Below are 26790 nucleotides of genomic sequence, written 5' to 3'. Positions count from 1 at the left end.
AGTGCGTGTCAAATAAAACCTGAACAGCGGCAAGCCTTCGCATGGTATAGTGTGCGCCGTCCTGTCATCACCCTTGACAGGCTCGCGCATCCGGTTTGACCGCACTGCGCATATGCGCGCCTGTCTATGCTGATAACTGGACGGCGCGCACTATACCATGCGAAGGCTTGCCAGTGTTCGGGTTTCATTTGACGCGCACTGTACATGTTACACGCAAACGACGAAGGGTGAATTGACGACCACTGGCTCCGACAGCAATTTCGGCTGCATCCAGGATGCAGAGTTCGCAGATCCAGCGAACTGTGTTGACTCGTCATGATTATGTCCATTGCGGTGTGGTTGTCTTGCAGATCCTGGGCGATGAAAACTTTAAAATCAAAGTAAAATATGTTATACCTGTTTGCTGGCTCCGGTGTGTGGGGAGTGTTAACGCTACATGCCAAGGAAACAGAAAATGACACTTTTGCGATGGCCGAAACTCGTGTCGGTACTCCTTTAAACAGTTATCTCTTGCATGGAGCCCCGCTTGTCTGATTGATTGGTGGCGCTGCCATTCCAAGCATGTGATGATAAGTTTTTAACTGCCTTCTTTTCTGCTACAGTGCAACTTTTAAGGTTATACGTAGTTGGTTTTCCTCTTATCTGTTTCTCTTACGTACATGTCTGGATACCTGGCTTTCTTCTGCGATGAAGCCCTATGAAGTAACTCAGCTTTCTGTCCGCTGTTGCTTTGCGACAGGTATGATGAGGTGTTGTGCAAGTGGCCTCAGTGCCACATGTTTTCTGATGCAAGGTGCCTCAGTGGTGTCTACTGTTATGGGATTTGACTTGTTTTGCTATAAAAGAAGGTGCTAGAAATCTTAAAAGCTGCTGGCAGACCTTGTAAGACCGTCAGAAATTGAAATCAGTTCTACATTCAGTAACAAGCAGGCAATAGCAGAGTAGATGTGTGGGGATGCTCAACAATGTTGCAACACCTGATAGGTCGTTTTCAGTGCACAGCGCAGTAGCGTTTGCATCTTCTGTAAACTGGGTCCTCCTCAGGATGCATTCCACACCAATGTCGGTGTAGTTGTGCGATACTGCTAGTGATGGTGACGGTGTTTTTACATCTAGATGACAAGGTATATGTTTGCATCAGCATGAGCATTTCACTGCCTTCCGTTATTCTAAAAGACTAGCTTGGGCTGTGCAGTGCAGCCTGTCTTAGCATTAGCATTGCATCACACACTAACCCTAAGGAAAGTTTTTCTACGCTATACCAGAACTTTCTAGCACTGTCACAGTTGTAGATATGTTCTCTTGCAAAAAAACATTTTTCTTCTCTTGTTTTAAAAGGATCGATATGGAGTGTCAGCAGTGGTGGCCAAAAAGTTTGCGGGTCTCATCAGTGTTGGGTAAGTTGCTGCAAAGTATGAGCACAAAGGGGCCTGCTCTTTGTATCAGCATGGCCTTCTCGGGATGAATCATACTTTCGTTTCCTCCACTTTATGCGCAAGAGAGAGCCATAAGTTACTCGTGTTCTTGCAGAAGGAAGGAGGACGAGGTGAAGAAAGTGCAAGAGATGCAGCCGGCCATTGCCACCGATGAGCTCGAGCCACTTCCCGAGGAATACTTCTCCGAGCCTGTCAGTGTGTCTCAAGGTGAGTCTGCTGGGATGCTGTTGACCCTTGTGGCATTTAACCACTACCGCTCGCTAGTGAAACAAAAGCCATCGACTTTGACGTACATCAGAGTGTGCTTATCAGTAGTCCACAAGAGTGTGAAACTGATGCCTGGCAAGAAATTTTTGAACTCCAGAGAAGCACCATCAGGGTTCCCTGAATGCTAATGTGTATTTGTGACCAGTTTTTTAAAATAAAAATAAGCCTGGAAAGGGACTAATCGTGAGGCATGCTATCAGTGCTCGGAAGCCAGCTGCCTTTTGGATTCCTCGCTTGCGTGACTTCGATAACATCAACAACAAAGCGGACCTCTCAACCATTCTTCTTTGATTAGTTTCACAGCGAGGTTCTCGACTCAGTAGATTTAATGCCTTTAGGTAGCACACATGTTTATTGGTGCGCTGCCAATTCTAAAAGATCAGGTGCTACGTGATGCCATCTAGTTCCATACTTACTGCCACAAATGGTACTGGCTAACACAACCAGGCTTGCACAGTTTTGCCTAGTCCAACAACCAGTTCCTCTTTCAAGATTAATGACACCATTACAAACGACCCCATCGTAGTTTCCAATGCATTTAACTCTTATTTTCAATCGGTTTTCACCCTCAACAACCATGTTGTTCCAATCTTTAATCATGACGTACAAACCAATAAACTAGGTGATATTGTAATAAGCTCTGAAGGTGTATTGAACCTAATCTTGAACCTCGACACCAAGAAATGTTCCGGTTCGGACGGCATACCGAATTCCTTTCTTGTGAGATACTCCGCGTGGACAGCCCGTTACCTTACTGTAATCTTCCAGAAATCCCTTGACTGTGGTGAAGTACCATCTTCATGGAAAACTGCGAAAGTATTGCCTTTGTTCAAATCTGGTGACAGACAACTCTTATCTAATTACAGGCCAATATCTCTTACACCACAGTCATGCATAGTTAAGTATAACAAATTTTATTGGACAGTCATGCAAGATGTTGGAACACATTATTCAAAAGCATATCATCGAATTCCTCGACTTCAATGAAGTTCTAACGTCAGCTCAGCATGGTTTCCGTCGTGGCTACAGCACTGCTACACAATTAGTCGATTTTGTTCACGACGTCGCCTCTAACCTAGATATAGGAGATCAAATAGATGCTATTTTCATTGACTTCTCTAAAGCTTTCGACTCTGTTCTTCATTCTAAGTTGCTAGTGAAATTAGATACCATACTCAATAATTCCCGTCTTGTCTCTTGGATCGCCACTTTCCTTCATTATCGCTCACAATTTGTTTCTTTCAATTCAGTGGAATCATCCCTTGTTGACGTCACGTCAGGCGTTCCGCAGGGATCTGTACTGGGCCCATTATTATTCCTTATATATATTGATGATTTACCTCACTGCACCTCATCTAAAATAAGACTTTATGCAGATGACTGCGTATTATACGAATCGATTAATTCTGCAGAAGATCATCACCGTCTTTCACAATCGCTCATTTCTTTCAGTACTTGGTGCAAAACATGGCAGATGAACGTCAATTGCAATAAAACAGTCATGTCATTTACCAATGGACAGAACCCGTTTTCGTTTGATTATTATCTGGATGGTACACAACTTAAAAGAGTGTCTCAATATAAATATTTGGGTGTGATTCTAACAAAAAAATCTTTCCTGGACCAACTACATCGAATACATCAGCGGGAAAGCTCTAAAAAAATTAGGTTATTTGCGCCGTACTTTGGCTAAATCCCCCCGCGATACCAAACTACTTCTGTATAAAACGTTGATACGCCCTATTCTAGAATACGCATCTGTCGTTTGGTACCCTTATAAACAATGTGACCTAAAAATCCTTGATAGCGTTCAACGTAAAGCCATCCGCTTCATATGCCGCAACTACAGACACAACTTCTCACCAACACAGGCTCTGCAATCACTGAACATTGTACCATTGCACTCTCGTTATCGAATCGAATCTTTAAAACTATAATATACAGTCATCAACTCCTCTCCTAGTATCACTGGTGGTAATTACATATCATTTATGGAAGAAACTTGCACCCGCAGCTCTCACATCCTGAACATAAAGCCTTTATTCGCTCGTACTAACACATTCAAATTTAGTTTTTTCCCACGTACAATAGACCTCTGGAATTCCTTACCGGGCAGTATTCGTTCCCTACCGTTACAAGATTTCATTGATGCCGCTATTACCGACGTAGAAAATATGTAAATATCTAGTTTGTAATATGCAAAGTGATGTTTTCTTATGTATTGCCTATGTATTTCAGTTTTATTGTTGTTTTTTGCTCTGTTTGTATTTTGTATAACTCATCCACTCCTGCTGTAGCCCTGCATTAGGGCTGTAGTATATTCAAATAAATAAAATAAATAAATATAGAATAACAGAAAAAAGTGTACAGTAGCATCATGGGTTGTTCATCACATGCATAATGCAAGGCTTGAGAGTTCCCTCCCCACTGGCAAGGAGTTGTTTTTAGCCCACTTTAATTTGTGTTGACAAGTGACCATGTAGACCGGTGAAGTCTTGAGCTCTCTCTTGTGAGCAAACTGACAGGACTGCAATGTCTCAGAAGTGCTTTATAATCTCTGCCAAATGCCAGCCCACAGAGGCGATCGCCAGCGGCACCTGCGCTCGTGGGGATGCAAGCGTCTCTGTTTTTTAGATGTGATGCTGATGTTGATGCCACTAAAGAGTCCCCCCCCCCCCTCAAAGAAGAGGAAAATCTGATGAACATTGTGAATTTCATGTGGCACGGGGGTGTCTTCTGACCGTCAAAGTGGTGGCAGATAGGGCACACCATGTATTTTTAGCCTTAGTATTATAACAAAGCAGGTTTATCCAAGGTACCAATATAACGTTTTCATTGCTGTCTACAGAAAGACAGGAAATAAATTGAAACTTCTGCTGGTGCCAATGCTCAAGATGTGCAGCAATAGGTTCACACTGTACTGCAGAGAGCGACTGCTGAAGCATCATTTTGTGGCAGTGGTTGAGAGGCAAGTGGTCACCCCAGTGCTTTCTTATTTGCTTTTAAGGCGCGAAGGAACACAATCACAAGAAAGGACACGCTCTGTCCCGTGTCCTCTCTTGTGATTGTGCTCCTTCGCGTCTTAAAAGCAAAATGAACGTCACCCAAGGAGAAGTTCTCTGAGCCCAGTGTTTCCTTCTTCCCTTGGAAGAGGAGGGGCAAGATGGAGAGCCAGCTGGTGGGTGCCCCAGTGCATCATATTGCATGCTCTACGACCACGGCACAGTTCCGTGTCCTGCACTGCACTTCCATTGCGTCAGTGACCCGTTTGGTGTTTTTGTTTTCATCATGCATCAGGTGACAAGTATGACTAGGCATGGAGGGAGTCATACTAAATGTAACGAGCTTGCACTTTTCTTGCAAGGAGTTTTGGTTGTTCATGTTGCATCTAAGGCTTTTTGTGATCTGCGAGAACCAACATTTGCAGAAGAGCCGCACAACACAATCGTCTTGACTTTAAAAAGGCAGTGTCAACAACCCTTTATATCTGTTTAAGAAAAGGGTTGTAAAAGGGCAAAAGCTGCATGGGAATGTTGATGGTGCATTTTTACAAGTCTTTAATAGCCATCAAACCCGAATTTTCAGAGAACAAAAGATCCGTCAGCAACTGTACACCTCATGTGTTGTAACAGCATTCAAGTTATTTTATTAGTTGTAACAGTCTTATAAATTTCCTGCTGTTCAGATTTCGTCCTGTGTTGTCATGCAGTATTCCCATAACAATATAACTGCATGCAATGTCTGATATGATGCGCTGGCTGATAAAATCGCAACCGAGCCTCAGAACAGCAAGGTTTGTATAGTCATATATAGACCTTGTGGAGATAGGTTTGCACTAGGCTTACCTACGAGCGCGACCGTGTAGACGCGACGTTCTCCACTGCCGCTGCGTGCGACGACGCTGCGGCCGGGTTCATCGTTTTCTCCGACACGACGCAGAAACCACGCACGAGGCAGGGTAACAGCAACAACGGGTTTATTAACCCAAGATGCAGCACAGTACGACACTCACAGGCTTGCAGGCCGTAAGGGGAACTCCGCAAGACCGATCGAGTACGCTTGCCAGCGGCGCTAAGACTACCACACAAAGGGCAGCGGTCGAGCACACGAACGAGAAGCCGCCTGCTAGAGCAGCGCGTCAACCTCTCGTGCTAGCCTGAGAGCATCTGCCGCCACGAGCGAATCGTCGGGCGCATCTTAGCTCGTAGGAGAGGAGGATGTCACCAGCGGCCAAATGGGGAATGGCGCTGCGTTGTGACGTAGGCCCGCGCAGCGCGCCAGCGTAGCGTGCCCGGACATGCTAGCGCGGGACGGAGCCGACGCTTGGCTCGCCCAGACAAAGAGGCGCCCTGGCCGCCATCTTGGCGATTGCCGGTGCCTAAGTGCGCCCGGGCTACGCGGCCGACACGCGCGCGGCAGCTGGGGAACGAGGCGCCAGGTAGGAGGACGCTCTCGATCCCCACAACCTATAAAAATTAATGTAGTTATGGTTAGTGCAAACAAGTGACCAGTTAAAAATCTCGCTGGGGGACATCCTGAACTGGTTTGTACGAAATTATTAACCCAAACACTTGTGAGGCAAAAGGCAAATCTGATGGCGTAAAAAGTAACAGCAGGAGAAAGAGCAGGGCATTTGTATTTGTTTGAAATGCAGATGTAAATTGAAAAGAAGCATTGTGTACTTTATAAATACACCTGCCATGGCTGTAGCCATTCTCTCGTGGCCAACACTGCTCACAGCCAAGGTGTCCTTTGCATTTATCACACACTAACAGGAACAGGCCAATAAACCCTGACAGCATCAAGATAGCTGAACTGAAATCCTCAAGACGTGGGTTCTGAGGGATGATAAGATAATTGTTACCAACTGTAGAAGCAATAAGGTTGCTTATACTTCCAGGGGAACCTGGGAAAGACTGCCATGGTCTATAAATCAAGTGGTAAAGTGCTGAACCTACAGCAAGCTTATTCCTACATTTCAACTTATGGTACCCTGCACTTTGTTGACTGTTATCTCTCATGTTCATGAAGCAGCAGTTGATTTTATAAAAATGGAACTGGAAGCTTGAGATTGTGCCATTTTTTAGGTTTACGGGTGCGTTTGTCGGTGCTTTGAAATGTATGGTGCTTGTCCCAGTGTGCAGCATTGGTCAACGACTGTCCCAGCCGGACCTGCAGGCTGAGTACGTGGCCTTTCTGCAGCCCAAGCGCAAGCCTCTGCTCATCAAGCGCTCACAGAGGTGTCGGGTGCGTAGTCGGTTGCTCATTGTACATAACTCAAGTTTGCTAGAACTCTGCTTAGGGAGGAGCACATATTTTGAAGTTCCTAGTCTTTGGAATTCATGCATGTCTCACTTTGAATTGTCAAGACTGGATGTCTGTTTAGACATGGCTGAGAAAATTGAATTAGCATCCCAGCAAAAAGTGTGTCAACATGGGCAGCAGAAGTGAGGGAACATGGAGATTGAATCTGAGTAAGATGGAAATCTGAGCAAGTTGCCAAGGGCTCATCATAAAAGAAGTTAAAATGTGCAAACACGGATACAAGAGAAGAGAACATGACAGCACAAATGCGAACTATCAACTAAAGGGGGTGCACTGTGGTGGAAAAGAAAGTAGACACAAAAGCTTATCTGCACTTGTGTAGGTATGGTAGCACCAACTGTCACTCCCGTACACACAGGGGTATACGAGAGAGATAAATGTCGAGGCATTTTATTTCTTCTTGATGCAAGTCAATCGAAGGCTAGCTCACGCATGCACTTCCACTTCTGATCATATGCCAGGTCTCAATCATTAGACTTGTTTCTTCATTCTTGTGCCTGTAGCGCATTCATTGAGTCAGCATGTGTTTGGGCTCTTGACAATGCAACAAAGGATTACATGGGGAGCATCCGGTTAATGTCCTCTTTTGTTACATTAGTCTCTGAATAACACAGCGGCCTGTCTGCCCTAAGTAGAAGCGGCCGCAGCTAAAATAAACCTTGTATTCCACACCAGTACGTCAGTCTGTAAATTTGTTGGTGTGTTTTACGAAACAAATGTCAGTCTGCCTTTTGTTTGCTACCTGATCATTCTTTCTCTGCCATGCAGTGTGCGGAATTTCATTTGTGATTCTACACAGTTTTTGTGTAGTAGGTGCTGGTGCCGTGATGAAATCCGCATAATCGAGGAGATCTCAAAAAGTTCTCACCAACTTTTTCTCGATAGTGTTTCTTTCTCCTTGCACTCATTCTGTAGGTGACACGAGTAGTCGGATACCAATTTTTCAGCATTCTGAAATTTAAGTGGATGAAAACATTTCAGTCACAGGCTTCGATAATCCAATACGCAGGGCTAATTTGGCTACATGATTTGCATGTCTGCTACTTTTGAAAAATTTTTATTGAGTAATATGTAGTCGTATTTATAACGGGGATATTTCAGACTCCAGTGGTATATGTTATGAGCGGTATGCTCTATAGTGATGTGAAAAAGAAAAAACAAATTATCAGTACGATCAGTTCATTATTGCACTCATGATGTTAATAAAGGGATGTTTGAGAATGAAGGGATTAAAGTTTGAGAACATCTGAGTGATTGTTTCATAGCATATGAATTGCGTGGTCAGTTCCCGTTTGTTTAGTCATCATTTTTGTTGCTGTTCTGACACTTCTGCAATGCCCAAACAGGATCCGTTCTTGAATAAATAAATAATTTTCTGTACCTAGTCTGTTGTAAAAATGGACACTGGTTGCATTCAACAGCAAAAAAACGCTACTGTAAAATCCCGAGCAAGCCCCCCCCCCCTACGGTGAAAGATAATCTGACAAGATTTGGAGGCGGGGTGGGGGTCTTGCTCAGGTGCGGACCAAAATTCAACATGGCAGCAGAAGAGCCTCTAAGAACAATGCACACCTGTGCTTCTAATGAAATGCTTTATTGAATACGTGTGCATTTACTGTTTTTACTGAACCGGAGGCAATACTTGTGTGAAATTTCATGTGTTATGACAGGGGTTGGCAACCTTTTGAGGCTGAGGGCCGAGTTGCATGAAACCTACACAGAGGGGGTCAGACAACAAGTTCGTGGGGGGTTGAGGAGGGGGGGGGGGGCTTTGCAGGCAAAGTGAAAAAATTCGGAGAACCCGAGGCGCCACACTGTAAAATTACTAAGAAATTGTGCATATATCTAATGACTCTCAGAACATGGGTTCCAAGGAACGACTGCTGCAGGATTCTGTAGTGGAGAACAGGTTTGAAAAAGATATGGTGGTACTATTATTAGGTTGTATTGGTGGGCTAGTCGATTGATACTTGCACATTTTAGAAGCGCACACCTCTGCTGATGGCACAGACAATATGCATAATGACACACGACTGGTGATTCCTGATGAGGCGTCCTCAAAACCATTGAAAGACAGGTTGCATTCAAGAGCATTCTCGTAGGCTTTCAAGCACTGTGACCACAAGTGAAGAGAGTTCTTTCCACTGTTGTCCCTCTTTGCCAGGAATGCGAGCACAACCTGAGCAAGCCTGAATTCAGCCCTGCTAGCATCAAGTTCAAGATCCAGATGGCTGCATTGTGAGTAGTACCTGGTTGTACCCAATGGACGTAGCATAATCACTAGACTTCCATCAGTTAAGCTCCGGTTAATTTGACCCCATACGAAATTTTGGCCTATGGATTCTTGCGGGCCAGAACTATATTTTGATACCTACCTTATCATGAAAGTTATTAAACTTAATGTGAAACTTGGAGGGTCAGCATGCAATTACTATCTAACCCAAATAGTGACCTTAAAAAGAGTACTGACACAAAATTTTGAAGGCAAGATAACTTGTGAGGTAGATTTCTATGGACATGCATACATCATATGTGAAATATCAACAGGAAATGTAGGTTCAAGTTTAAGCTGTATGCTGTAAATCAAATTTAAGCTTAATGTCACGCAACTATGTGCTGGCATCCACTTGACCAACAAAATGACCTCCAACCAGCTACGTCAAGAGTTTTGTGTTGGCTGCCATGCTCCTTGCGTGTGCTTTCTGCCACAGTGTTTGACACGGCTCTCACATGCATGCATGACCATGCGGTGCTTGCGTCACTCTTCTGTGTGGTCACATGGCTAGCTGCATTTAAAAAAAAGATAAAGAAAACTTGGCCCCGCCTCTCTCAGTGCTTCCCGATGCCAGAACTGTCACTTGACACTGTAAAAATATTTTCAGATACTTAATTAACAGTCCCATGCTCGTGCAAATGATGTTTCCAGCTGTGATAAGTTGGCTGTTAGCTATGTACTTACCGTATTTACTCGAATCTAAGCCGATGTCTTTTTCGAAAAAACGATGTGCGAAAGTGGGGGATGGGGGGGTCGGCTGAGATTCGAGTACTACAATGATTTTTTTTTTTCTGGCCTTGCGAATTTTGGGGGTTGGCTTAGAACTGGGGCCGGCCTAGATTCGAGTAGCTACGGTATCGCAAGAGAAAAAACAAGCTGCAAAATTGGTGTCGGCACTCCTTCAGTCATTACTACACCGGCTGCAGCTTCAGGTTCATGTAGTGTACACTTCGAGGACAGGGAATCTGTTGAAGATGTGTTACTTGCCACCAAAGATGCCGGCTTTTGGCCTGGCATTGCCGATTAAGCATAAATAGCAGTTTGCATCCACTTAGAGATGTGTCCTTGTCTAGGCAAGGACCCCGAGGACAGGTTAAAAAGACCTCGATCTTCTTCTCAATAGTGAGAAGCTCAACGAGGTGGGTATTTAGATTGCGTAGGCCATGAATTTATAGTTTGCAGGGATGCAACAGCTGCGCCAATTGCGCCAATTTGATACAATCCCTTATTTTTGCGCCAAGCTGAGCCAAAACCCTGAAATTTGTTAAAGTTGTGCCAAGCTGCGCCAAAATGCCCGACCAGCTTAAAATTTTCTCAGTTGCGCAAATTTTAGCGAGAAATGGAGGCCGCGTTGGTCATCTGCAGTGTGGGCATCGTCATCCAATACAGATGCTCAGACCCGCGAAAGAAAATAAAAAGTCAGTTTCACCGGAAGGACGAAGCAATGAATGCGATAGCAACAAATTGTAATGCTATAGGAAGTGAGGCTGGCAGCAGACTCTTTTGTATCCGACCTCGCGTAACTCTAAAAACGTTGGTGTAAGAGAATACGGCGTTTCCAGGGAAAGACGCTCTTTCTGCACAGTGTCTTCGCATTGAGAGCGCAGCACGTTGCGGGATATAGGAGTCGCTCGCTGATGGCTGCCGAGATAGCGCACATGCCAGCGATCGTGACCGTGCCCTTAGAATCAAAGTTCAAAAGTTGCTGCTCAAACGACGCCCCCCCCCCCCCCCCGCCCCCCTTTCGCGTCTTTTCATGCTCGTTCAAGTCGGGGGTGGGTTTCCTCTATGCTTCGATGGCAGGCTTCCCGAGCGGAGTGGTGTTATCGCATGTGCCCTCCGAGGGACGGAGATGGGCTGCCTCGTTTGATATCTGCTTCAGCCGCGTTCGTCGCACGCACTCGTGCGCTATTACCCACGGTAGAACATACTATGCACAGGGATATGTTATCAATTTGGACTTTATACGGGAGATGACAGCAAAAACTCGAGAGTGTCCATATAGCTGCTATCGCAATAGAAAAGGACAGTAGTTGTCAAATTTCCTGATGCTTGTTTTATTGCGCGCTGAACGCTTTTTTTAAGCCACTTTTGCCACAGTACACTGGTGTACTGCGGAAAAGCATACTGAGACTTAGAAGGGGCTATTAGTACTAGCTGTCAGGGACACAGCACATTTTGTTCCTTAATTACTCATTCGTGCACGCAAAGTATAATTACGAGTACTAGTATGATCGCTGTCCTCTAAAAAATTATTGGCAATCATTTGGAGCTGCTGTGTATGGCGTTTCTGCGGCCTTGAGAAACAATAGACAAAAGCGTATGCCAGTTTTCTTTTTTCACTACCCCCACTTGCTCCTTCTTTACGAATCTCCCAAATTTCCAGGTTGCCAGATTTACAGGTCCACATTAGCACTTCCAGTGTCTGTCGAAATATTTGGCAGGTCCTGCAAATGCTAATGTGGACTTAGTCATTGTTCGCACTAACTTAGTCATTGTTCGCACTGTGGGGTGGCTCAATACACTGATTTTATTGAAATAGCAGTGTTCACGTGCACTGTGCACGAATTCGCTAATGTTGAATGGTTTTTACGTATTTTTGTTTTCTTTTCTAAAAGTACAAGCCTTCTTTGTTATACTGCTCCAAATTTGGGATTTCGGGCTTTCTATTCAGGTTTTATTTTCGCAACCTGCTCCAAATTTGGTATTTTGTGCTCCAAAAGCAACACTTTGCTGCTCCAAAAATTGCTCCAAATCCTATTTCGGCTGTTCCACCCCTGAGTTTGTCTAAAATGACTGCTTCTCTTGGGAAGCTAAAAACATATGAGTTACCAACCAGCGCGTCTTCACTAAAGAGCAATGAAGGATGAAGAGGTACATGTTCACTGTAAAATACGGTAAAACGTTTTTTTCTTAGTTCTTCCAGCTTAGTACATGACAGTAAAATGCAATTCACTGAGAGCTCACATCTGCATCTCTCACACAGAGGTTTGTCTCCTTTTGCCAGTAAGAAATTGTGTGTGAGATGTGTGTGTCCAATGCGTAAGCGACATAAAATTACTTCTATGTAACGTTCTTGCTGTGAGCATGACTTCCATTCTTCTATGGTGGGTTTTACGAGGTGGGGCTTATTATTTGCTTCTAACTCCCATCTAGACTGCTATTTGTTTCTCAGTTTGTGGCACACTGATTTTATGACGTCTTTGTAGGGGATTCCTCGTACCAGTGAGGTATTTGTGAGGCTTCCTCGTATTAGTGTTACTCGTGGCAGTGATTGGGTGCAGCGAGCTGTTTAAGCTGAGCATTGGTCCGTGACTGGCGAACAGAAATGGTCATCATCATGAACCGGCACGCACTCTCTTCATTCTCTTTATCTTCTGCTTTGCTCCCAGGATACGTGTGCTGATTTGTACGGCTTGGCATGCAGCAACTCTGATTGGCGAAAGAATTAAGTACAGAGAGAGAGAGAAAGAAAAACATAGACAGAAAGACAAACAAAAATTCTTGGCAAAAAAAGTTTGTTGGTGAGGTGGGATTTGAACTTGTTTAATTCTCACAGTACCCGAGGGCATTACAGTGGTGGGAAAGAATACAATACTTCAGTACAGAATACAGATGCTAACACTTCAACAGTACAATGAAAAGGCAATTCACTGTGCACTTCGGTAGTGGCACATGGGAGTACACAATCTAAAGTAGTTTCATAATACTGTTTTGTACTTACAGAACCGCGCGAGTACACTATTGCAGACCTTGCACTGAACTTGAAAATACATCATGTGAGGTAATTTGCTACTTCTGAAGGCAACCTATTCCGCTGGCCTATCATCCTGGGAAAAAAATACATTTTAAATGCTACAGTGCTGCAGCTTATTTCCTTTATCTTGTTTGTATGGTCCAGCCGCTGTGAAACGTAATGCGGTTCTCAATAGTATCACGGGTTCAGACCTGTTCGATTATGAAATATGTGAAAAAGTTTCATCCTCAAATATTCCCTTCGTTTGTGTAGAAGTTTCCAACCGAGGGTTTCTTTTGCTTTTGAAACACTAATATTTCTGGTAAAATCGGAGCACACAAAGCGAACAGCCATGTTTTGAATTCTTTCTAAATTGAACACGTCACATGCATTCCACGGATCCCACACAGCACAAGCGTAATCTAAGATAGATCGGACGTTGGACATGTATAGTTGTGTCTTGGCCTCAACTGGTAACTTTTTTGCATTTTTGCACATGAAACCTAGAACACATCCCGTTTTATTTGTGACGTGATTAATGTGACGGCTCCAGGAGAGGTCAGGAGTAGCAGGAGTAAAATATATAGTAAGAAGCCTGTGTTCCTGAACTGGTAGCAGCCTAGTTGAATCTACAGTATAAAATGAATCATGGGGGGACCTTTTTCCTAGTGAAACATATGCACTGTTTCTTTTTTTTTGCATTAATATACATACGCCACTCTCCACACCATTCTGAGACTCTGTCGAGATCGTTTTGAAGAATAGTGCAATCGTGTGAGCTATGTATAATTCTGTGCAAAACACAGTCGTCGGCAAATAATTTGAGTTGTGATGAAATACTGGAACAAATGTCATTTATGTAGATGAGAAACAATAGCGGGCCCAGGACTGACCCTTGGGTCCCACAATCCAAAGGTGAGCCTCATAACCACTCGGCTATCCATGCACGCTAGGAGAGGATGGCATAGCCTTGTATAGCGTAGTGTAGCAAGGGGATGGGAAAGGGAAGTGAGGGCGAGGAGGAGGGGAGAGCGTAAAGCACGGCATAAAGAGAGAGAGAAAGGGAAGAAAAACAGGAAGAGCGAGAAATAGAGAAGAGAGAGAGAGGGAGGAAAGAGAGAGCAATAGAAACGGAGACATAGCGAAAACAGAAAGAAAGAGAAAACTAAAGAGAAACAAAGAAGGCTCCGCACTTCCTTCAGGTTTGGCGCCACTGGTGCGAAGCTTCCTTAATGTTTATGTTGGGCCATCTCAGCAATGGCGAGCTGCTTTCATTTTTGCAAGTAGTGAGCGTACTGCAAGGTGACTGTGAACAGTGAGGCAGGATGTTTGTGTTGTTGGACCTATTGAAGGTGTTATTTCTGTGAGACACCGCTGACAACCAACTCCATTGTTCTCAGTCGTCGCCCCCTTCTTTCCACTCGCACCTTCACTCAGATGGCCTTGGCGGCCACACACCCTTCTAACCACCCTCACTCTCTTTCTATCGGTGGCTCCTGTCTGACAAGTCTAGAACCAGCTCTGCATGAAGAAAGAGGTGGATCTTAACTGACTGTGTTCTGCGCAAGTCTCTTGAAGGACAATCAAAGACTTTCGTCTCGTGCATGCGCCCACAGGAATGTGATTCGTTGCCCTAGTCCGTTTCTTCCTCCTCCTCTGAACTCGTCGTGTCCTTGGACTTGCCTCTGTCCCAGATGAAAGCGTGCTTCATCCCATCGAGCTTGTTGGATATTCCCATCACCTAGAAGCTTTTCTCCACGATATTAAAGAAAACTGCACCCAAAGCTTTGAGAATCCAGTAGCACATGTGCACAAGGAATTCCCAGTTCAGCTGACCATTCGTCACTCTCTGGTAGATGATCATTGCCGTCCAATCGGTGTAAGCATGGTGAAATTCACACTTAAAGAATCAGTTTAGGAAGATGTCCAGTGGCAGAAACATCGAATGGCGGTCATACCTCCAGGAAGTGACGGCCAAATCCATCTTGCAAGCCAAAACTGTTGCTGCATGTTCTCTGTCTGCTGTCCTTCAAAGTTATCGAGGACAGTTGAGAGTTAGCAGGTTGGTCTGAGTCCTAGTGAGCTTGAGTCCAGATTGGGACGGCGTGGCAGCGGGGATTACGATTGAGGATGGCATTGGCAGTAGGGTGAAATTTCATGTGACATTCCATACGGCAGTTTTGGAGTCGTGTATTACTACAGAACTAGTGGTGGTTGCAATGGCCAAAGCCAGGGTGGCTCCTTTCGCGACCTCTGAGTCAGCTATTTTCATTGATCCTCCCAACATCCTTTGTTATTCTCTGTGGCTAGTGAGAAGGCTGGTCGGTTCATTTTTTACGCTTTGTTGAAGTACATCATGACCTTCATCAATTTAAACCTGGTGACCCTTTCTACACTTTTCGTGAGCATTCAGTGTAACATTTAGCGTTGTTGAAATTTTGCTTCAATTTTCTTTTATCTCATTCTTGACAGTACATTTATTTATAAAAACATCAAGTACTGAGTTGTACTATTCTGTGTCTTTATCAATAATCGAGAGGACCATTGCTTTTTTTATGCCCCCAGCTAACTGGGAAACATGTGCTTGCTTGTGCAGCCACCATGTCCCGGAAATCAAAATCAAGTCGGTGACTGCGTTCAACATTGGAGAGGTGAGCTTTCTTCATCTATCTCAGGCTAAGAAAGAAAAATGTTTTCCAGATACAGACTCGAATAATTTTTTTACTAGCGTATGAAGCTTACCGTAAGCACATTGATGCACACGCACCTCTCATTTGCAGCTTTGGGTTGTAAGTTCTAGCAACAAAAATAATTAGGGGGGTGTCCAAAAAGTGAAACCTAAATAAAAATGGTGCAAGTATTTGAAAGGTCATGAAAGGAATGACCTTTTAATATTTAACCAAACAAGAAACGTTTTTTACTTCTTTAATGATGGAATTATGAGGTGGGCACAGCCTGTTTGGTTAAAAAAATTTCTATGTGCTAATTGTTTGACATACTACACTCAAACCTCAATATAATGAATACGGATATAACGAATTATCGGTTATAACAAAGTAAATGAAGGATAGTGTTGTCATAGATACAGTGTTATGAATAAACGTTCATAACGAATTTTTGGATATAACAAAGCTATTTTCGTCGCAGATGTGAGTTTGTTATTGTGAGGTTTGAGTGTATTTACCATACTTCTTCACTATCAGGCAAGATTTTCAGAATACTTAATATCGAAGCCACCTCCTGCCTTATATGCTTTGTTGAAAGTCTCAGTAACTGTTGCAGCATGGTAGCAGTGATAACGCACCAGATTTTAGACTTCTGGCATTAGTACAGGTGTCATGAGGTGCATGTTCAAATGTACTCGAGCCAAATTAGGGGTTTATTTTGTCACTATGGCTGGCTCCTTTGCATAACTTGCACAAATTAGCCTATCATTATTGAGTCGGGCCTGAAGAGCTGGCAGAAAGCAGTTCTGGAACATACGAGAAAAGAGCATTTATACTGGGATGTATGGAGCATGGTTTTCAACGACGTGAACATGGACGGAACAGAGAAATGAGTGGGCTTCAATCCAGTATTCATCTCCTGTAGACAAGATTGCAAGTAATTATAATTAACCATACTTTGAAGTTGCAATGGTTAACGCTTACCTGGTATATTGTTTGCATAGTTGGTAAATCACCACATAAGACATGATCACAATTGCTGCTCATAACTGCAGCAAAAGAAGATGACTTGGAAACCCAAGCATATTTCTGCTGATGCCGAAACTTTCTTTGTTGACAAAACTGAAGAGGGTCCATTGATTACGTTGCAACAGTTTGCCGACACATTTCCCACATTCCTGTTGTCAGGTACTACAACTCTGGTGCTACATATTACACCCACATAAAATAATATGTAATAATAATCTGAGCAGGTTTCAGTGCATACTGAAGTGGCAACATTTTCCCAAGGTGTGTTTCTGAGTTTCTCATCCAGTTGGCAACATTTATGGCCCCCAGGTCAGGGTGGTCATATTTGAATAGGGACAAAATGCTAGATCGCCTGTGTACTTAGATTTAGATGCGCGTAAAAAAAACCCAGGTGTTCAAAACTAATCTGGATTCTCCTATCACGCGGTACCTCATAATCATATCATGGTTCTGCCACATGAGACCACAGTGTTATAGTAATTCAAAAGCAATGTCCATGTCATTTCATAAAACGGTCACATGCTGTGCGTGCCACCAGCAGCATTTGTAACAGGTGCCATGTTTCTTTTAGCATTGCCATCAATAGGACCATCATGCTTGAGAGACCTTGGCTATTGCATGTTGATTACCCAGTGCTTTGTCCTAAACGCTGCAGTAGTTTGTTGTTCATATCCATACGTATTCCAGACGTAACTGTACATTCTTGGGTGAGGGCCAGGTTTGCGTGTTCTAGTGGAAGTATTTAAAAACTATATCAAATTATCGATGTGGACTCTGCATAATTTCTTGAGTACACTGTCAGTTCCACTAGAGCACTTGCATGATGACACTGCGTTTATCATTTGACAGTTACAAGTAGTGTCTGCTAACCATCAAAGCAGCATTTACACATGATAGCTCATAAAGCGGACTAACCGCGTTTTTCCTCTGCTTTTGTGCAAAAGCCAGTGCACTGCGAGCCCAAGCACATCAACTATGTATAGCGAAGCTTTTGTTTGAGCTAGTTGGTCATACATACAGGCATAGACATCTAGGCGAAATAAAACAGAGACCAAGAAATGTCAAACGGGACGAATGCCAACTATCAACTGATTTTTATTCCTTGCAGAACATGAGCATATATTTACCACAAATTCATCAAAGCGAGATCACCAGTGCCATGAACAAAACCAACAAATATGCTAACATGCGCATGATCATAAGATGGGTTGTAAATTGGAACGCTACATCTGTGCCATGGACAAATGACCTTCTGAAAATGGCACAAGAATGATTAGCATTGTTTGTTTGTTGACACGTTTTCAGCTCTGTTGCATTATATGGAAGGTCTCAGTATTCTCTATTTTAATCCTTTCGAAACCGTTTGCAATTAACCTTGTGTGCTGAAGTCGTGGGAAAGCAGCCACTGCTCTTCTATGGCTAATGCTAAAGTTTTACTGATTGTAGCATACAGCACAAACATTTTCAGTGCATATCCACATTCACCAATCGATTGATCGATCGATCGGTGAATGTGGATATGCACTGAAAATGTTACGTGCTGTATACTACAATCTGTAAAATTATCCATAGAAGAGCAGTGGCTGCTTTCCCACGACTCAAGATCTTAAGCATGGGCTGCACCATGGAGGTTGTGACACACATTAAAGAGCGACATCAATGTACAAGACAGCATGTACATGGAAGCTGTCAAGAGATAGAGCTGTATTATTGCCTTGTAGCCCCATTTTATAGGGCAATCCATACAAAGGTTTCATTGTTCCTCCATTATTTGCAGGAGAGCTACGTGCAGCTCTCGCTGCACAATCCGACCCCACATGTGACTCATGTGACGCTACTACCAGTTGAACAACCAGTTGAAGGGACCACTGCCAAGGTAAGGGAGAGCACTATTGCATCTGGCTGAAGGGGGGAAGCTTCTTTTTGGAACCAAAAAATCACGCCATATCCTCGAAGTGAACGATGATTGAGGAGCTGGCTTGGAGATAATTGGATTGGTAAACCATGAATGCTCCGTACAAATTCTTTACTGTCATATAAAGACGTGACATGTTGTTATAGTAGCGATTGTGGTCAAGTTGTTGTCGAACCACAAGCGGTCGCAGATGTTGCAGCTGTGGCCAAACGTGTGGTCGAGGAAATCGCGCTTGAAGCGTGTGTCGGCGCCACCAACTTCAGGTAGCGACGCTTTCGGCGCTTGGCCGCTGCATCCCGTGCCCGTACCTCATCGAGGTTCTCTTGCCGCCGCTTCCGCGCTGCTTCGGCTTCGCGGGCTTGTATCTCGGGGTCCGCACGACGCTGACGTCTCTCTGCGGCCTGGCGAGCTCTCACCGCAGGGTTTTGCCGGCGAGCCCGCGCTGCTGCTGCCTTGCGAGCCCTCCGCTCTGCCACCTTGTCTTCTTCGTTCATGTTATTAGTATCGAAGCGCACTGACTGACGACTGTCGAAAGAGAGAGGAAGCGAGCAGTTGTGGCCCTCTAGCGGTCTCCTATCAAACTATAGCACGCGTCGGAGTGGAGTGAGTGTTGCATGCTTCAGTTCGCTATGCTATACAGTGAAATCTCGGTACAACGAACTTCAGGGGACCGCGGAAAAATGTTCGTTATTCTGAAAGGTCGTTATAGTGAAAGCCCAAAAATTTACCATAATAATAGAATTTCAGTAACGCAAACGTCCTACCTTTGCAACGGTACGTCCTTGAACTCGTTTCTCACAACAATGCACACGTGAACGTCAGACAAGGCACGTTTATTTGAAATAGTCCGTGATCGTTTGTTGACGGGTGCAGCACAAACTCTGCGTCACAAACGATTCTAGACCATCCGCATTTTTATGCGCCGCTTCGGTCGCTGTTCCGCTTTTTTCTGTGAATATACGGAGTTTCCTCAAGTAGACCAACGCATCTGTGGCCGACACGGACTCGTCGCGATTTTCGGGTGCTACCGTGACATCGTCGTCCATGTCATCGCTGCAATCCTTTAAGGCCCAACTGCATGCACGCGAGTTTTGAGCGACGGCTGACAGGATTTGCTGTCGCGGAGGGCCATCCATCGCCGTAGCTTGTCGCGTCGCAGGTTTCTGGAAAGCCAGAAAACATCGCTTGTCGCCCAGAAGTGAGCATGACGATGTCGGCAAAATGGCGGCATCTCTGACCCTCGCTTCGGTTGCAATTTGCTCGTGATGCTTCCAATCGGCGCGTACTTCAAGGAATGCAGGTTATAGACTACCTTCTTTACAGCCCCATCTCACGCGGAGAGCGAGGCAGCGGCCATATTTTGTGGTTAATTTTGATCGACGGTTCGTTTTGATGTTTCGGTGGTAGCTTGCTGCAATGTCAACATCGTCGTCGTGTGAGGTAGCCCTTCTCCTTGCGAAGCAACGATGTGAGGCGCTGTGGCTTTTCTTAAACGTTCTATGACAGCAAGAGGAAACGTTGTCGAGATGCGCCTCGTGGACTAACCCCAACATAACGGAGTTTGCAAAGTGCGACGTAGCGTAGGCAGCGTACGCTTCCGGGCACCCCATGGGATCACAGCAGATACTACTGTCGCGGTTAAACATAAGATTGCGAAAAAAGAAAGTCACGAAATGCTTTTATGGCATCCTTATTCAAACAAGATAATAATAAATTTGGCATGTTGTCATTCATCTACTCTGTAATTATTTTTCGTAATTGGCCTGTGTGCACGCGATAGTTTTCAATCGAGCAACCGTGACACTTTGTCGCGAACACGTGGGTGCTCCCGTCGCGACAGCGTGACGGAGCCCATTTGTCGCAGTCGCCTTCGCTCGAAAGTCGCCTGCAATGCATGCGGTTGGGCCTTTACAAAACCTGATGCGTTGTCGCCTCCGAAAAAAAAAAAAGAGTTCTCCGCCCGCGTCTTTCTCCTCCCGCGCCATCTCAGGTTTTGTGGGAGGGCGTCCGCTCTTCGCGCTGCGTCGTCTGCTACCTTACAGCTCCGACTGCCATGACCGATACACTGAAATCTAAGAATCCTCGCATTTCGGGATATAAGTTCGTAGTACTGAGGTGTTGTTAAGATTACACGGGAATTAAATAACGATCGTTATTCTGAAATGTTCGTTATTCTGAAGTTCGTAGTAGTGAAATATTTTTACATTGAAATTATAAGCAGTCGGCACGGGATTTCTTAAAAGTTCGTTAATTTGAAATGTTCGTTAATGTGGTGTTCGTTGTAACGAGGTTTGACTGTATGTGGTTTTGCCTGCGTTATCATCATCAAGGTGCTCGAAGAACAAGAGGAAGAAGACTTCTCTTTCGCGCGAGTGTGTGCATGCTACAGTTGGCTATGCTATATGTGGTTTTGCCTGCGTTAATATCATCATCAAGGAGCTCGAAGAACAAGCGGAAGAAGACTTCTCTTTCGCCTCGAGTATAGTGCCTAGAATATACTGGCTAGTGTGCTGAGCGCACGCTTTGGCATGGCCACCACGCTGATGCCTTCCCACAGTCACCGCATAACGGCACTGCAACTCGCTAAGGTCCATCGCGTGTCGGCAGCTCCTGCGCTTGCGGCTGCGTGGCACGGCACTTTCTGCTGCGAATACAGTGTTCTTCATTCCTTTTAAAACACTCAACAGAACACTCGATCGGAAGAAGGAAATCTTAGCAGCAAATTACTGCCCACAGAGAATCCTCAACTGGTTGGGCACTACAAAATGACGAAGGTTTCACACGTACCTCACGGTCGTCTGCTAGCTTTCGCGACACTGTGCTTCACCACCAAAGCGAAGTAGAAATCACAATTAATATACTACGATACACCCAACTTGCCAGTTGAAAACAGTCAGCTAAGGTTGACACGTTAGATGCAAGCAATCGTGTCGTAAGGATGGCTCACGGCAATTTCGATCGCGATCAAGTCCGACTCGGATTCTTCGCTGCTACACGTGAACATTCGCTGGCGATAGCAGGGTGCTTTGAAGGGCCAGTTAGTACATCTTATTCTGTTGAAAACAACGCGAAGACGGGACGAAGGCTAAGGAACAGCGCCTGTGTTGTTTCTTATCCTCAGCCTTCATCCTGTTTTCGCGCTGTTTTCAACGCAGCGATTTTACTCGAAGTCGATCCAGTCAACTGCAATTCGCACCGCTCAGTCGTGGTCATATTTTATTATATTAGCAGTCACACTCGGTATGATGCACCATCATGGACTTGCAGAGTGTATTATGCGCCGAGGTAGTCGGATCGGTGGCTACGATAATTCTCGCGAGCAGATATTTGACTCGGAGCAGGTCGACAGTAATCGCAAATTCCCGTGTAACGCTGGTATTACACGCACTAATATTTCTTGCAGACATTATGACACTAGTTTTCGCACATTTTTTGCTTTCACAAACAGGATGAATATTGCACACCCAGTGCTGCAGATATCAGCATAGGCCCCATACTCTCGGATCGGATGTTTCGCTGTTTCTGCAGTTCAGCTGTGGCTACTGCATTGTTGTATCTAGATGAGCAAGTCTGTAGTTCACAGAGCACCGGTTATACGCAAATGTAGGGTGGGGTCAGTTTCACTGTTCTGCGTTTTCCAGCATGGCATCTGTTTTTTCTAGACCACATGCCATGAACACAAGCCAGTCTGAATAGGATTCACTACTCATGCATTTTATCTGAAAGGTACTACTCACTTCACACACACAAAAAAAAAAAACATTACGAATGTGTCTGGAGCTTGAATTTCATTTTAACAGAAGGAAAGATAAGTGCAAAGAAACCGAACAGGGGTCATTAGTCAAGATCGACATCTCAATTAGATAATTTCATTAGTCTAAGCATTGTGATTAGCTGAAATATTGCCTGAAAAAATCAAGTGCAAGGCACCTTTGTGAATATGGGCTTTTGTTTTTAACCGCAATGAACTAACAGTTTAAGCGGGATGAGGCTTCCTTTGGTAAAAAAGAAATCAATTTTGGGATTTCAAAATTACCTGATACAACATTTCTTTATCTTTCAGAAAATATATCACATTTGGGTACTCGCAGTTTCAAAAAGAATTTTAGGTTCTTTTTCTTTGACACATTGACAGGTAATGCTCGCGTACCCCTACGTTATTTCTGCTTTTTTCTCAAAAGAATATTTTTGTACTTTCTGTACCTTTTTCTTGAGAACTAGTGGGCTTAGAAAACAAAAATTTCCACGTGTTAACTAATGGCATTTACATAACTGGCACTAGAAGCAGTAGCCTATGCGCATTTGTATTTTTTAGTATAAAAAGTCAGTCATAAGTGGCAATTTTCATAAATCAACAAACGTAAGAAAACATAACAAATCTAGTTTTTGTTGTACGCTCACAATTTTAGTTTGACTTCTGTAAATCGTTAGTAGCTACCTTTATGCAAAATTGCAATGGTCTGCAGTTGGCAGATCTTATTTAAAAAGTTGATTTGATTGATGATGGAGTTTATTGGCGCAAGGGCCATGGTTGGCCAAAGAGCGCCATGACTATGAGTGTTAGGTAGCAGTGACAAACGGGATGCACATGATTGATGTAACGTGGCTGTAAAGTGGCCTAAAATAAGTCGCTGTGAATTGCGTAAAATATACGAAGGCTAAAACTATGGCAATGATGCAAGAGATCGACAATGCTAATGGACATCGTGATCATCGGTCAGGTCATCACGCACTACTGCCTCACCCGTCTCCTTACACTCAAGGTCTGGGAGGCAAGTGCTTTGAGAGATTTCTGCCGCAGCAGCGACCTCTCCCACGAGAGGCAGTGCTATGGCTGACCTGGGTATATGATAAGTAACTGGACATCCTTTAAAAACTGTAAAACAAATTGGTTGTTAAAAAGCGGCTCGTTACCAAGAAACATCGCAGGATGGAGTGGAATATGCTGTCGCGATGGCAAATGAAAATGCTTTTTCCGGTGGCCTTCAAGTTCACGACATTCGATCAGGACATGAAGCACTGTCAAAGGATCACCACATTTAACACACGCTGGCGGGTCCCCGCCGGTTAACAGGTATGAGTGTGTGTTGTATGTGTGTCCTATGCGCAGCCGACAAAATATGACTTCGGTCTGACGAGACTTTCCTATGGGTGGCCAGTTTCCAAGCTGCGGTTTGATAGTGTGAAGTTTGTTGTGTGTTCTTGTGTCCCATAAGCGCTGCCAGTATGCTCTGAGGCTTCTTTAAGTCCATCACAGGAACAGCCATGGCTGCATCGGCTACGTTTGTATGGACACATGCAGCCAGTCTATCTGCCTGTACATTTCCTTCTATCTCGCGGTGCCCTGGCACCCAGCATACAACAACGTGCTGTTTTAATCCATAGATGGTACATAGGACTCTGTAGATCAAGGCGATAACAGGATTTTTGTTCTTCTTCAAGTATTTAAGGGCTTTAACGACGCTTAAAGAATCTGTACATAACTGCGCGACAGATTTTCAATTTAATAATGTGGTTAACAGCCGCCGATACCGCATGAGCCTCTGTTGTGAAGATGCTTGTGTTAGGGTTCAGAACACTGGCATCCGAAAAGGATGGACCGATCGCTGCGTAGGACACACCAAACTGGGACTTTGAAGCATCTGTAAAGAATTCAGGATAGCTGTATTTGTGCTGTAGCTCACGGAAATGCATGTGAATGTGTGCAGCAGGGGCACGTTTCGTGACTTCTACAAAAGACAAATCACAGTGTATAAGCTGCCACTGCCACGGCGGGAGCTGTGCAGCAGGAGCAATCACGTGGTGTTCAAGAAGTGGAATATCCATTTCCTCAGCTCATTACATTAGTAGAAAAAAGTACATTAGTAGAAAAAAGTACATTAGTAGAAAAACAAACACAAATAAAAAAATGCTAAACAATTTCAAACCATTTTCGAGCTTTAATGCAACCTGCGTCCACCTTAAGATACCTTGCAAATTTTAGTCATAGCTTTCATTACCACTGCTGTACAGCCAAGCTTTGAAACTCACTTTCGATGTTTCACCCCACCTTAATAAATGAGAATATAATCTGAGTTTCACTATGAAAAATCCCACTGTTCCACAACTTAACCATGAACTTATCAAACATAAGTAATGTTCAAAACACACCACGCACACATAAATGTAAACAAACGCTCAACAGAAGAGACGCAATACAAATAGTCAAAATACCAGTTCTTAAATCAGCAAAATACAGTGAAAAATGTTAAACGGGCAGGGAAATACTCAAACAACTGCTTAATACAAACATATTAGTGAAAAACCCGATCTGTACTTCAACAGAAAATGTTTTAGCCACTCCGACACAGCGGAACGAAGCATGTTTTCTGCCTGCGCTGATGCTTCTCCCGTTGCATCATTACTCTTTGCAGTTCTCATTTACTCATGCGTACACAAAGGACAGTGCAAACACGATAAAAGCAGTGCAGACGTCACCAAGACAAATTCTGACACGAGGCACTAAAGTTGCGGAGGCCAAACCGGTGCACAGCCTACACCTTTGCGACAAGCGTCGCCACCTGCCGGCGAAAGTTGGAAGGCATCACCGGCCCTGCCACCTCCTCCTAAGGAAACCCCCTCCGCTCAGCACACTAGCCAGTACATTCTAGGCACTATACCTCAAGTGTGCGCATGCTACAGTTGGCTATGCTATATGTGGTTTTGCCTGCGTTAATGTCATCATCAAGGCGCTCGAAGAACAAGAGGAAGAAGACTTCTCTTTCGCGCAAGCTGCGCCTGTAGCGGTCGCCTCTGGAACTAAGGTTACGGTTACAGTGCGGGACTTCGCCCCAGCTTAAGAACCTGGTGAGCCAGCTCCTAAAATTGCAAAAAAATATATATATAATACTATATATTGAAAATCTTATGTTTGTATTCTGCCACTGCTGATGCATAACCTCACCAATTTGCATGTATCTCTGATCTTTAGCTATAACGGAATTTTACATCACATCAGCGACCGGTGGTGTTTTGTTTTATGACATTTTCTCAGTTTAAATTTTTTTTTCGTAACCTTGCAATCTTTTGACAAGCTTTTCTCAGCTTTGGCACACTCAATTTTGATAATTCTGGTTGTGCTGAAAAGCGGAATGTTTAGCGAGTGCTACAGGGTGGCAAATGTATCTCTGGGAAGTTATAAATATTGAGAAAGGATGCTATGACAAAACTGCTTTTTCTTTCTCAGTCATTCAAGTGAGAACTTTGATGCTTCATAGCTCTTGTTCTTGGGAAGATACAACCATAGAATTAAATTGGTTGTACTTCTTGACATGGGTGGAATCAAAGGGCATTTAATTCAGTAACACCTGTGCAACAAGTTTAATAAAAATGTGCTCAAATGATGTGCACGTAAATAATTCACCCTAAAATTAATCACATAGCGTACATAAAAACTGAGTTCATGTTTGACATCAGCAAATGAAAACACATAATCACGGAAGTTTTCATCGTCCTAGCTTAAATAATAAAACACTTCATACCTAAACACTGCTTCCCTCCTTAAAAGGGTACTGAGACCATTTTTTGAAGGTGAGTTTACTCTGCCATACAAATCTCCTTGTAAAAGGATCGATAAATCAGCGAACTGGGAGCACGGAAACAGACAAAAGATGACGAAGGTCTTGGTCGTTTTTTGTCTGTTTCTGCGCTGCCAGTTCACTGATTGAATACAAGTCTCCAATATGTGGAGATGGCTTTGAGCAAGTGTGAAGCTCAGCAAATGCTGATAAAATATTTTATTTTGATATTAGTCAATTTTCCCATGGCGAACCTACCGACATCGACACTAGCTTGGCTACAGTACAAATTCTGGTGACTTCGTGCAGTGGTCTGGCTAGTTGTGATGACGTCAGGTACCAAAACTTCCAAGATGGCCACTCGTGCATCACCAAAACATTCAAAATGGCTGTTTGCGCGTCATCAATGGGGCCACGGTACGGAGCAGGTGTGGAAATGTCACGATATCTTGCGCATGCACGTGACGAAAAGCTCATACCGTGTTGTGACGTCAGGGTACAGTAGGAAGCGAAACTAGCTCTTAAGAACATACTGTAATTACTTTTTCAGGGTGCACTCACATTTAGCAGTGCATTTTCAAGACT

At 44.1% G+C, this 26790-nt stretch overlaps 2 protein-coding genes across 2 annotated transcripts in view; both read left to right on the top strand.

The window, feature by feature from the left end:
* The window catches only part of LOC119395700 (dynactin subunit 4), a gene marked incomplete at its 3' end in the record, with an annotated part of 29274 nt that extends 10664 nt beyond the window's left edge, over positions 1 to 18610 (top strand). The window contains 6 exon segments of the mRNA XM_037662710.2: positions 1339 to 1397; positions 1531 to 1643; positions 6841 to 6950; positions 9193 to 9266; positions 15636 to 15690; positions 18512 to 18610. Coding sequence (XP_037518638.1) covers positions 1339 to 1397; positions 1531 to 1643; positions 6841 to 6950; positions 9193 to 9266; positions 15636 to 15690; positions 18512 to 18610 — 510 coding nt within the window.
* A 4730-nt stretch (positions 18611 to 23340) lies between these two features.
* The window catches only part of LOC119397199 (uncharacterized), a 12443-nt gene continuing 8993 nt past the window's right edge, over positions 23341 to 26790 (top strand). Inside the window, exon 1 of the mRNA XM_049416489.1 lies at positions 23341 to 23425. Within this exon, the coding sequence (XP_049272446.1) occupies positions 23341 to 23425 (85 nt within the window). The remainder of the gene's footprint in view (positions 23426 to 26790) is intronic.

The sequence above is a fragment of the Rhipicephalus sanguineus genome, chromosome 6, assembly GCF_013339695.2.
Source record: "Rhipicephalus sanguineus isolate Rsan-2018 chromosome 6, BIME_Rsan_1.4, whole genome shotgun sequence".
Lineage (NCBI taxonomy): Eukaryota > Metazoa > Arthropoda > Arachnida > Ixodida > Ixodidae > Rhipicephalus > Rhipicephalus sanguineus.
The sequence above is the reverse complement of the archived record's forward strand: the minus strand, read 5'-3'. Positions and strand labels throughout refer to the sequence as shown.